General features: G+C 47.1%; 1 protein-coding gene across 1 annotated transcript in view; it reads right to left on the bottom strand.

Moving 5' to 3' along the window:
* The window catches only part of ATIC (5-aminoimidazole-4-carboxamide ribonucleotide formyltransferase/IMP cyclohydrolase), a 34,196-nt gene extending 22,315 nt beyond the window's left edge, over positions 1-11,881 (bottom strand). The window contains exons 1-7 of the mRNA XM_048869579.2: positions 11,754-11,881; positions 8,986-9,112; positions 6,844-6,920; positions 5,846-5,912; positions 4,954-5,042; positions 3,449-3,600; positions 3,206-3,362 (exon numbers count right to left, since the gene is read on the bottom strand). Of these exons, the coding sequence (XP_048725536.2) occupies positions 3,206-3,362; positions 3,449-3,600; positions 4,954-5,042; positions 5,846-5,912; positions 6,844-6,920; positions 8,986-9,112; positions 11,754-11,775 (691 nt within the window). The 5' untranslated portion in view covers positions 11,776-11,881. The remainder of the gene's footprint in view (positions 1-3,205; positions 3,363-3,448; positions 3,601-4,953; positions 5,043-5,845; positions 5,913-6,843; positions 6,921-8,985; positions 9,113-11,753) is intronic.
* Positions 11,882-13,412: the final 1,531 nt, after the last annotated feature.

Genomic DNA, 13,412 nt, shown 5'->3' with positions numbered 1-13,412 from the left:
AACACACCAAGCACATAGGGAAAGAAAGATCTGTTTTCTGCCCAGCTGCTTTGGATATTGTATAGCATGGAGTGCACAGAGCGGAGCCCAAACATAAGGCCACTATTCTACAGGACACCCACAGAGGAAGGACAGCCCAGCAGTTTACTCACTGCACTGTGACTCGGGAAAACCAGGTTCAGTTTCTGTCTCTGCCACAGACTGCCTGTGTGACTTTGAACAAGCCACTCAGGCCCTGATCCTCAAAGGCACTTTGGCATCCAACTCCCACTGATTTCAAACTCCCATTCCAATGGGAGTTAGGAGCCAGATCTTCAGGCATTTAGACACCGAGTATCCCTGTGCCTCAGTTCCCCACCTGTAAAATAGGAATAATAGCACTTTCTTCTACCACCCATTAGTCTCCGTGTCTACTTTGGGCAAAGACTGTCTCTTCCTGCCTATATACATTCTAGCAGTGTGGAGCCCTAACCTCTAAAGAGGACATTGTAGTGTAAGTAGTTAAAGAACATAGGAATACTTTATTTAAATATGTACATTTCTGCTCCTTCTATGGTGGGTCTTCTCAGAAACCCAAGGGTTTTTTTGTTTGCTTGTTTTTTAAACTAAGTGGATATGGCCCTGATTCAGAAAGATACTTAACCACATGCCTAACTTTAAACACGTGTGCTGCCCAATTGACTTCAGCGGAACTACACACAGGGATAAAGTTAAGCAAATGCTTTTCAGCAAAGCACTTAATCCGGACCTTTAATCAGAAATGCTAAACCAGAAGAAGAGCACAATCTCTCACAGCATCCCAAATATGAAATAATCCCACCATATTTTAATACTATCATGGCATCTGCACACTCAAAACTATAAAAACAGAGAACCACCTGCATTTGTGAGTCTGGATGGGGCGGGGAAGGCTGATGGGGGAAAAAATTGTTCTTGTGTTCCTGAAGGAGACTAGGACACCTGAAACCGATATGGTTCTGCTGACATTCAATGTAGATTTGCTAGCAAATCAGCTAGCAAGAGTCTCTTACGAGGTTCTTGAACTACAAGGAAATGTGAACCGTTAAGACCATTTCTTAATAGTATACTGCCTATACATGAGGCATGAAAGCCAGAACTTCCGAACAGCGACACTGCAAACACCGTTATAAGGAGACCAAAAAAAAAGGCGCTATCTCCACCATATTTGAGGGTCATTCTGATATCATGGGGATAAGGAAAGGGAAACCAGCAGAAAACTATTTGGAGAAGCATGAAACAGAAGCCCTGCCTATATTAAAGGATCAGCTAGAAAAACAAGTGAAATGGAGAAATTTTGGAGCCACAGATGTCTGAAAGGATGCTAAATAAGGAGAAGAGGAAGGAGAACATTTTAAGAAATAGTAAAAAGGTTTTCCTTCCTGGGTTTTAGTAATAAGTTTGGACAAAATAAGCTGTAGCAACTCAGCCCTTATACACTGACTTAAATGGCACCGCATAGATTTACACCAGTTAAGGATCTACCCTTTAATATGAAATTACAGTAAATCTTGGACAGACTGTAGACACCGATTTTCCTCATGACAGCTACTGTGTCTCACTCTGTTCATTCGTTGAAATGCTTCCTACTCAACAACCAACTCTTTACTAGAGACCTTTGCTGTGTGGCATTTGAACTAAGCAACTGCAAGGCACTTCAATCTTCCAGGCAAACATCATGCCACAAAACAAGCCGGCTACTGTAATGGAAAGAAATCTTTTTAGAACTGAGGTGCAAGGCTGGAAAGTACATCATCATCCTCATACGATACCAGCTCATCATCCTGCTTCTTTTCAGAAAAAGCAAACCGAAGTATTGATCAAACACTTTTGCATTTGCTGCAAAATTAACAACAATTTTACCATCTCCACCTAGTAATGGGCCCAGACAACTGCTAGGATTTCTTTTGTTCCTAATTGCGTTATGTGTGTTCCACTATTGTGGGGATAGGGAAAGAAAACTGCTGCAGGAAACTAGGTGGAAAAGTGTAAAACAGAAACCCTTTAAGAATCAGTTAGAAAAGTAAAAAACAAAAACAAAAAAATCAGGAACAAAAAATTCTAGAGAACAAGTTAGGCACGACTTGACTGATTCTGCCTGATCATAGGGAAATAAATACATATATTGCCCTAGGATCAGGCAAGACCAAATCAAGCACCAATCTTACTCTCCCTGGGCTTCCCATAGCCTTGCTGGGGAGCAAGCAGCCAGAACTATGTTCTGCCTACTCCCCCGCAATACAGCAGGCAACCACTGGGGGAGCTACTGACCAAGGGACAACACCTGCACACCACACTCTAGCCCAGGGGTGGGCCCGGCCGGAGCTGCCCTGGTGCTGGGGAACTGTGACCGCGAGGGAGGGAGGCAGGGGAGGGGCCAGGGGCTAGACTCCGCCCCGCTCACCACGCTGCCAGAGAGTTGGGACGGCTCCTCCGCAAGCCTGTCCTGACCCTACTCCCTGGCAGGAGCTCGGGGGCCAGAGGGAAGGGTCCTGCGGGCCAGATGTGGCCCGCAGGCCAGAGTTTGCCCCCTTCTGCTCTAGCCCAGGGGTGGCCAACCTTTGGCTCCGGAGCCACATGCGGCTCTTCAGAAGTTAATATGCGGCTCCTTGCATAGGCACCGACTCCAGGGCTGGAGCTACAGGGGCCAACTTTCCAAGGTGCCGGGGGGTGCTCACTGCTCAACCACAGCTCTGCCACAGGCCCTGCCCCCTCCCCTGAGCCTGCCATGCCCTCGCTCCTCCACCTCCCCTCCAGAGCCTCCTGCACGCCACGAAACAGCTGATCGGGCGGTGCGGGGAGGGAGGGGGAGGCACTGATCAGTGGGGCTGTTGGTGGGTGGGAGGCACTGGGAATGGGGGTGGGGGGAAGCAGATGGGAGGCTGCTGACATATTACTGTGGCTTTTTGGCAATGCACATTGGTAAATTCTGGCTCCTCCTCAGGCTCAGGTTGGCCACCCCTGCTCTAGCCTCATACCACACCACAACTTGTCCTGGGACTGCAGAGCGCGTGCTGGGAGGTGGCGCGCCCTCTTGGCGCCAGAAGAGCTGATCCAAACACTTCCCTTTTAAAGTCACAGAGCACGGCCCAATGCAGAATCAAATACGCATTTTCCCAGCTGTCACCCTGGAGGGCCACAGGGTGAACTCTGCTGCTGTAGCTCAGCCACTCCTTCTGTGTCTTACCAGTCAGAGGAAGCTTAGGCCTCAGCGTGTAGAGCTGTGCAGGGGTCTGGTGGGGATTCATGCCATAACGCAGAGGAAGCTGGGATACTCCCTTGCTGTACTCTTTCCTGAAGTAATCGGAGATAGCTCCATCATACTGAGCAGTGTGAGTGAAAGCCTGAGGACAAAACAGGCAAGACTGTTTGGTTTCTAGGACACGCTCTCCAAAGGGAGCACAATTTTGTTCTAAAGAAAGGGCCAGACCTTCAGTGCCAGCTGACGTCTGGTTTCCAAGGAGGTGTCTTTACTACTAGATGCCTTCATCTCTTCAGCCACAGAGGCATAATCTGCAGGGTCACACACGACAGTCACACGAGCATGGTTCTTTGCAGCAGCACGTAGCAGGGTTACTCCGCCTTCAAAAAAGAAACCCAGAAGTGTGTAATACTGCTCTTCTGTATCCAAAATACCTGGAACAGCACATCTTAATCTAAGGTTGATGCCCTCTGACCTAGAGCTAAGGTATCACGGTTCCCTTCTCTACTACTATTCTTTGGTGCCTGCCATCTGAGGATCTCAAAGCCCTTTGCAAATATTAATGGTCCTGTATGTAAGCTCTGAGATCACCTTTCCCTCTTAAACCCAATCACACACAGCTATTAAAACACCTTTGATCGCATAAGATGCCTGGTCCTTGCAAGAGACCTGGTGACCAGACACCAGAGAAAGGACATAATTCAGAACCTTTCTCTTCATGAGATGCTGATCAAGGATGCTGTCCTGTTAGGTTAGTAACTAACATGAGGAGCAAAGCTACGTATCAGAGAGAAATCCACATTTGCAAACCCTCCCTAGATGGCACCAAATCAAGGGTCCTACCCAATTTCATGAGGGAGTAAACTGTGCACAAAGACAAACCCCTGCATTTGTAACTGCTCCTTTACAATGGTGATCTGCCTGGTGCTTTTAACTGCTTAGCTTTTCTTCCCCAAAGCTTCTATTTCTCGTTGCACTGCCGTGTGCTACAGGAAGACACTTAATCTGCTCTCCACACTGCAAAAGCGTCTGCCCAACCTGCCACTTCTAAACAAAACCCCTGCATAGACACCTGGTGCTTCTGTAAGTCAGGCTTCACTATTCCACCAGCTAAGCAGTGCGCTCACCAGTCAGTTAGAATGAATCCGTGTTGCTGTAACTTTCATTATTCTATTCCTGAAGGGCACCCCCATTTCACCTTGCCACCCCAGCCTGATCAACACCCGCCCTTCCTCGACTGGCAGTTGTCATAATGTTTTGCCAAGTGGTCATGACCATTTGAGCGAAGTGCCTTAACACTGTAGTATAGATCAACCAAAGAAAGGCTCAGAGAGTGACAATATTATTATCACCACTGCAGACCTTTATGTGCAGACCTTTATGGGGGGGAGAAAAAGCTCAGTGGTTTGAGCATTGGCCTGCTAAACCCAGGGTTGTGAGTTCAATCCTTGAGGGGGCCATTTAGGGATAAGGGGCAAAAATTGGGGATTGGTCCTGCTTTGAGCAGGGGGTTGGACTAGATGACCTCCTGAGGTCCCTTCCAACCCCGATATTCTAGGATATGATTCTATGGATGCATGAAGTCTCCATAGGGGACTCTATGGATGCATGAGGAGGGACCGAGATCTCTAACGGACCAGAGATCAATGCCTTTCATCAGCTATCACATTTCCCATAGCTATCACGTCAGCCCTCAGTGAAAGTTTTGCTCTCAGAGTTTCCCATGGACTTACCGATGTCTATGTTTTCAACCGCCTCCTGTACAGTGACATTTGGGGAAGACACTGTCTTCACAAAGGGGTACAGGTTACAAACCAAAACTCTGGAAAGTGAGCAGGGAAAACCTTGGGTTACTCGTCAAGAAGTAGGGTAGTCAAGTTGGGCGTAGCTGTTTCCACAGTACAGTCACTGTTTTTTCCTCATGTCCTCATCTCTGACATGAGACCAGCACAAAATCCTAAACTCAGATCTGTGCCTCTCCTAAGGAAGTGGAGATTGCTAAAACTCATCGATTCATACATTCTAAGGCCAGAAGGGACCACTGTGATCATCTAGTCTGACCTCTCGCACAGCCCAGCCAACAGGACTTCCCTGTATTAATTCCTGGTTCCAGCTCTGCTTGAGCTACACCATCTTTTTTAGGACAACATTCATTCTTGATTTTAAAATGTCCAGTGAGCGAGAATCCACTTGCTAAACTGTCCCAGTGATTAATTACCCTGAGCTAACCATTTTCAATATGGCCCTCTTAAGCCTTTCATCTTCCAGACAGACCTATTTTGCCATGTCCCATTCATTTGGGCCTCACCATATTTCTAATCACCTTTACTACCCATCACTGCGTCTTTCCACAGTCTTCGTGAAGAGCCACACCCTCACCTGGTCACTTTGTGGCTGCTAATAGCTGTATCTATGCAAGTCAAAACAGTGAATGCAATGGCTTACCATCTTGACTTCAACGCAGCCATGCAAATCACACCAGCTGAGGATAAATTCCCATATCTTTTAAGTCAGTTAATCAAAACTAGATATAGAGAGGGTAAATCATTGCTTACTGAAATACAGAGCAATGAGGACACTTTATTCCCTTCTGAATTTAGCCAGGCCGCAAATTCAGACATTTACCTTACAAGGCTGAACCCCTGTTTGTCCATATCAGCTCCATCTTCTGGACTATTACGAGCCAAGATTCCTAATTATAAAAACAGTAGGTTTTTTAACAAAGGATAATTAAAACTTTCTCAGCATCTTTCTTCAGAGTACATGCTCTCTCTGAGATTTTATTCCATAAACACATTCTGATTATGTTTAAATTACAACAGCAGCAGCAAAAAATCCCATTGTATTGGCTTTCTGGTTGCTCAAATTTCACTGTAATAGATTTTCCAGCACTAAATCCCAGGGGAACTCCAAGTGCTGAACACAAAGCCCCAAAACAACCAATTAATGCGCAGCCAGCTGCTTATCTTAAAACATGGGAATGGTCACTGAAGGCTTTGGTGCATAGGTAAGGAGGAAAAAGCCACCCGTGACTTGCCACCCAACAATACATAAACCCCATGAAACAAATGAGGAGGTAAAGTGGAGCCTGGAGCAGAATGAGACAGCTGACAGGCGGGTGTACAGTAAATGGGACAGGAATCCAGAGCTGCATGTCACAACTCTCAAGTACTTTCAGAGCTGGGCAGCTCTGCTCGCAGCTGAAACCAGGCTGAAGTATTCTTCCTGTAGATACGTGCTACTCCCAGGATGCCGAGCCGTTCAGTGTGGTAAACCATGATCAACAGAGAGGGCAGCCATTGCACATGAGCCTCCTGGCATGTCTCCTACTCAGTGAGCAATGCCTCCTACCTTGTTGCTAGAGTGATGAGAGGGGACCCCTCAGCCTCCAGCATCCTGGAGGGAAGGAACTAGTCTGATGAAAGGGTGCTGGTCAGTGTGCCACACATTCTAACAGCCAGCGAACAACGCAGCTCCCGTTGATTGCGTGTGGATTACAACTGGGTGACCTGCAGCTTCATCGGTCCGCATTCCCCAGTTCTTCCACCCAATCCCCTGAAAGGCCATCCAGCAAGCCACCTTGATTTCCATTTCAAAATGGAAGGACATCAGCAACCACTTACCAGCATGGACTGCGGGGTGCAGGGTTTTCACACGTCCCCCTAACATTTCAGGAAAGCCGGTCAGATCAGACACATCTCTGCTCAAGGGGGAAACAAAACGTTGAAATGACTGCTCAGCACTTGACAGACGGAGTGGCTCTGCAGGATCAAGATTCTCATTCCTGGCCTAACCTGGTCCCATTTAAGTCAATGGGAGTTTTAACACTGGCTACAATGGGAGGAGATTCAGACCCTAAAAGTCTCCAAACTTTAAAGGGATGCCCAAGATTAGGAAGGCCAAAAATTAGACTTTGCAGCTTTGCGTGGCTAAAAATCATGACTTCTCTGTCTCCAATCGCTAATGAAGAGAGAGCACGATTCTTGTAAGTGGAAGGGCCCTGTATGTTCACAAGACTGGAGCAGATGGAAGGCATGATACACTAACAAGGTATTTATCACACAACTCAGTTTCTTCCAGTATTGCATCCTTGTCATGAAGGGCTGATAGACATTTCAGGACAGGGAGTCAGGGAAACTATTCTGCATTAAGGTAGGTATGATTTATGGTTCCACTACGTCTGGCATCTCTCTGACATAGCTAGCAAAATGTTTCTGCTAATAACGGTTACTTGCAGGACCATGCTAGGAATGCTTATTTAACTCTCTTCCACAATTTAACCAATTTCCTACACTTAACAAGGCACAGAGCTATTCTTTATGTAAAACCTACATCCAACACAGCCCAAAAGGGGAAGGACACCGCTTTCCAGATCTGCCCTGTACAGCACATCAGGAGTTCCCAAAATAAATAAATAACTCTAATGGGCATCAGCTGCTTTCCCCGGGAATGGAAACTCAGTAGGTCTTTATAAATCAAATTAAGCTGACGCGCGCAATTATTTTGTGAGTGGGCTTTTATTCTGAAATAACCAGCCAAGTCAATGTGACTTACAAAAAAATACAACATAACCTCTGTCTTAATCTATTTATTCGGACAGATATGGACTAGATAACTTAATAAGAACTTGTACAAGTGAGCTGAGAGATCAATCTTAGAAGAAACGTTATATGTGGAAGTTGACTCAAATTGTTTTAAAGATCCAGCATTTTAGATGCAGTATTATTCCGCTCAGACAGAAGTTCAAGATATCAGCACCATTCCTCCTGTAAAATGTGGCTTTAATCCCACTGCTGTTATGTTGTTCACTGTTCTTCAGAGTTAGCCTTAGCTAACGCATTAAGAAATTATGGATTTGCTTTTCATTTCCTTCACCTCGTGACTGTTTATAATTAGAAGGAACTGTAAATTGGGGAGGAAATGAGACTAACGTGACCATCCCAAAGTGCTGTCACCTCTTGAGAGAGGGACCAGAAACACAATCTCAGGGGAATTTTGGAGGAAGCATAAATTCATGGAGATGCCGCCACAGCTTCTCTTGCCATGGTCATTCGCGGAGAAGGTGAACAACAGCCAGTCAAGACAAGCGCTTTAACAGATTTGCCATCATTACACTGGAAACTATTTATATTTGACTGAAACTGGTTTTGAATGGTGGCGTGCGGACACCCAGAATCAAAACATTTCCTCAAATCATAGGCTGAACTGCATCGAGACTCTGCGTGCCTCCCTTTTCAGTGGAGGAGTGCTCATGCTTTCCTGCCTGTCACATACACGGAGGACATCCCAAATCATTTGCCACTTTTGCAAAGCTGGGCCACCGTTTTCAGCTAGACAATTTGTGGTTTTGAACAGAAATAATCTACAAATCCCCATAAAACCCTGTAACATTTCCTACTCTCCAAGAAAGGGTAAAGACCAGTTTTCAGATGCCAGCACAGACTAGCATTAAGGCCTGATTTTTTAGGACAATACATTACCTGATAGGAGAGGAACTGGGTCAGGGCAAAATGAGAACACCAGATTGCAGGAACCCTCACTTCCCCATCAGTCACCACACACACTCCCTCATATCAACATTCTTTGGACTCAATCTGCTTCCAGCCAAGGAGCCAGACCTTGAGTTTTGTTGCATTTAAATGGTATATTTCCCTCCCCATCTTTGCCTCAAATCACAGCAAACTAATCAAATGATTTAACATTTTCAGACGTTTGATATATTTTTGGTTGGGAATAATGTTGACACTGAGAGAGAGCGCTCTTACCTGACGTTCAGGCCAGCACCCCTAAGACAGTTTGCCGTTCCTCCAGAGGCAACCAAACCCAACCCAAGAGAGTTGAGGCATTTTGCAAATTCTATCAGGCCAGTCTTGTCTGAGACGCTGAATAAAGCTAGGAGAAGAAGAGAAGAGAGGGAACATTCTGGTAACATACAGATGGATATTTTCCCCTTTACCACATTGCATAAAGTAATAAAGTAACAGATTTGAGGCCAAATATGCAACTAACCTCACTAAACAATTTTTAAATCAAAACTAGAAATTACTTCTGTAGACGAGCTGCATGCTCAAATGCCAGCACGGTCTGCTGCCTGGCTGAGTAACTGCACAATCTAACAGTATCATTAAACATTTGCCCGTACTCCTAGAAGGCTATGCGGCCTAGTAGACAGAGAACTGAATTGGTACTAGGTTCTACACTTCCAGCTCTGTCACTGGCTTGCAGGATGACCGAGCGCAAGTCACTTTGCCGGTCTGTGCCTCAGTTTCCCCACCTGTAAGACAGGAATAATGACACTGACCTACTTCGTAAAGCACTTTAGGATCTATGGATGAAAAGATAAGAGCTGGGTATCATTTATAATAATAGTGTTTGGGTGAGGTTTTGGGAGTGAGATTTGAATGCCCTCTTCCCATTCATTTTAAGACTAATTATTTTAATTATTGATATGAATGGGAATTATGGGGTGGGGAGCAAATTATGTTGACAGCTTTGAAGAGCTCAGTCAGGATATTTTTCTAAAATATACCCTTAGCTCCAATCATAAGGTGTTTCCTTACACAGTAAGGAAGACTACTTCCCGGCTGAAGTTTTCTGGCCTGTGTAATGCAGGGGGTCAGCTGAAATACCACAACGGTTGCCTTCTGGCATTTCAAATTAGTCTAATTCCACCTGCAAAACCAACATTCAACTGGACATTTTTTTAATGCTCGAACTGAGTGTCCACAACGCTGAAAAATAAGGCCCTTTGCAAAAATAGCAACTTGCTTATTTCACTTGGCCTGTGAGTAGCTAATGGAAACTTTACAAGGGAAGAACAACAGTGTCTATGAATGGATTTATCAAAACGTGGCGCACAGTGACCGTGAATTCTTATCTGTTATCTTAGCAGTGCAGATTAATGGCACCTACAACCCACAGTTCACAGATCCAGCACACTGATATCATGAAGTCCTGAACTTGCAAACATTTAACTCTGAGTAACTTCATGCATAAAAAGTTACCCAGAGGTGTTTGCATGGTCAGAGACTAAATGCACCGAACAGGAATGAATGCAGTTGCTACTGTCCTGAGCATTAAACACACACTCTCCTAGGGATGTCTTCATTTTATGATGGGTAAACCAAGGAAAAGAAAGGTTAAGATACTTGCCTAAGCAAGTGCCATAGCAAATTGGTGTCAGGAACAGAAAAAGCAGGCCCAGTCCCCTGCTGTAACTACAAGATCTTAACCAAGGCCCTGACCAGGGGTTTGGATCCGCACATGCAGACCCCGGGAGCACCAAAGAACTGATTGCAAAAAGCTGGGTCTCTTAACGGTTCCAAGTGAGGACACCAGGTCTCAGAAGATCAATGAGCAAGTCATAATGAGCAGGGAGGCAGTTTTTTATTCCCTATTTTGAAGGAGCTTCTGTATATTCATAGCTGCATCTGCTTATACTTCCAACCAAGTAACTTCTTAAAAAACTCCTAAAAGGAAATTGTGGCACCTTAGAGACTAACAAATTTATTTGTATTCATAGCGGCATCTGCTTATACTTCCAACCAAATAACTTCTTAAAAAACTCCTAAAGGAAAAAGAGCACTTGTGGCACCTTAGAGACTAACAAATAAATTTTTCCTTTTGCAGATACAGACTAACACGGCTGCTACTCTGAAACCTAAAAAACTCCCGTTCACGCTATCAGCCCTGCAGAGCCAGCACAGCTATGGAGTAAGCTGGGTTCTATTCAGCTCCAGACATCACCCCAATCATTAACTAAGGCCATGTCCACACTCACAAGCTTACAGCGGCGCTGCTGTAAGAGCACTTGACAGGCGAGAGAAACTTACTTTTCTCAGGGGTGTGAAAAAACCAACCCCCCCCCCGAGCAACAAAAGTTCTGGTGACGTAAGTGCTAGTGTAGACACGGCCTGAACGCCATGTTAACAGTCACGGCATGAGGCCAATTCATGATTGTGCCTTGCACCTTGCGCAGTTATTTACATCTGTGCAAATGGCAGGGTCCCAGATATAAAAGGCTATTTGGACACATTCTGCACATGCTTTACAGTCAGCTTACACTGGTGCAAATGACTGCGATGGGGACCCTGGACAATTGCAAAGGGAACCCAACCGAAACCCAAACTTGTGCTGTTTGTTTCAAACAGGATTTCACTGCACCCCTGCTGGGCGAGGGGGATTTTTTTTTTGGGGGGGGGGGGGGGGAGGAGAGAATCCAACTGAAATCTGTTTAACGGGCAACACGAAAAAACCCACAGGCCCCGCTTCCGACCTGCCCAGGGACATACAGAGATCGGGTCGGCAAACAGCGGCTCCCAAGCGCCCCCAGCTCGTCTCCCCCCCCCCCCGCTTTCCCCCTGGCCTGGGGCAAGAGCACGGCAAAGCCCCAGCAGCGCCAAGCCAGGCCCAGGCCCTACAGCCCCGGATCCGCCCCCGCCCCGAGCCCGGGCCCGGGCCCGCGCAGCCCCCACCCAGCCCCCGGGGCCGGGCCGGGCGCTGCTGCAGGGAAGGCTCAGACCGCGGGCGTTACCCAGCTGCCGCCCGCTCGCCATGCTCCGCGGCGGGCCCGATCCGGCGGCGGCTGCACGTGGGGCGGCCCCGGGAAGCGCCGGGCAGGAAGTGGGGCGGCCGCTGCATGCTGGGAGCGCCGGGGAGGGGAGGGGAGGGGAAGAGGGGGACGAGCCGTCTGCAGAGACCCAGCCCCAAGGGCGGGGGCGGGACCGCGGCGACTAGCAAAGGGGCCGAGCCGAGCCGAGCCGAGCCGCGCCGCGCGCTGCAAGCCCCCCTCCGCCCGGTCCCCCAGCTAGGAAAGTGTCACCAGCCTAGCGGCGCCCGCAGAACCCTCCCGGGGCGGAGGCAGTTTTACGAGCAAAAAAAAAAAACAAAAAAAAAAACCACCCCGACCCAGCACCCCAAGGCCGCTCTGGGCCCGTCTGGCGTCTGACCCCGCGCCCTAGGGCAAGGCCACGCTGTGCAACAAAATCCCACCCGGCGCCCCCCTGCTGGCAAAACTTCCGAGCACCGACCTGGCCCGGCGCAAAGCCCACCTCTTCCCCAGCCAGCCCCCGACAGGTCCAGAAGGTTTTCCAGATTTCCGTCAAAAGCGCCAGACCCCTTTTGAAGTTCAGTGAAAGGGCAGGGTATAAACCCAACCCCCTTTGGGCAAAACCTGGTTCTTGAGTAAAATGGTCAGTGCAAGTTTCGTCTCAAAGCCAGCATCCCTTCCCCACGCCTGCGATGATGTGGTTCTCACCCCTGTGGGCCCACACAGGTCCTTCGGGGGGGGGGGGGTCCACCAACTCACGCAGCTATCTGCCTGGTTTAACAAGAGGCTACATAAAAAGCACCAGCGAAGTCAGGGCAAAGTAAAATCCCCTACAAGGACGTATACAGCTCTGTGTACTATACACTGAAATGTGAGTACAATATTGATATTCCATTTGATTTATCTTATCATTCTATGGTGACAAGGAGAAAGTGAGCCATTTTTCAGTAATAGTGCGCTGGGACCCTTTTATTTTTAGGTTTGATTTTGTAAGCAAGTAGCTTTTTTAAATGAGAGGAAACTTGGGGATAGGCGAGACAAATCAGACCCCTGAAAGGGGTACAGTAGTCTGGAAAGGCTGAGAGCCACTGGAAAATTAAACCTGTAAGAAAAATGATGCATTTCCCCATTTTGTCCTATAGGGGAAGCCAGAGAGCTTTGGTTCCTTGCAGACCACCTCAGTCTGAAGCTTAACCTCAGAATATAAAATTCTGGGCGTGCTCACCGAAAACAGATTAAAAAAAAAATAGCCAGTTTAAAAAAATTAAGTTGACAGCTTAAATATAGCTCAAGTGCAAGAGCAGAGCAACAGTGAAAATTAGCGTGTGCTGGTGCTGGCCTATATAATAATACCAAGCTCTTATATTGTATTTTTCATCAGCAGATCTCAAAGTACTTTTCAAACAGGAAGTCAGTATCATTATCCCCATTTTACAGATGGGGAAACTATGTAGGGGTTTGCAGTTAAATGATAATATGGACTTGCTTGGTAACAATCTACACAGCAACTCGACACCTGCAGCTGGCCTTATTGGAAATTCCGGGGGGCGCCCGTCTGCTTCTAAAGGCCCCTCTCCCAGCCTTGCAGGGCGAACCACTGAACCCCGGACCCAACTGAATTCAGGGGACAACTAAGGAATAGCA

The sequence above is a fragment of the Caretta caretta genome, chromosome 11, assembly GCF_965140235.1.
Source record: "Caretta caretta isolate rCarCar2 chromosome 11, rCarCar1.hap1, whole genome shotgun sequence".
NCBI lineage: Eukaryota > Metazoa > Chordata > Testudines > Cheloniidae > Caretta > Caretta caretta.
The sequence above is the reverse complement of the archived record's forward strand: the minus strand, read 5'-3'. Positions and strand labels throughout refer to the sequence as shown.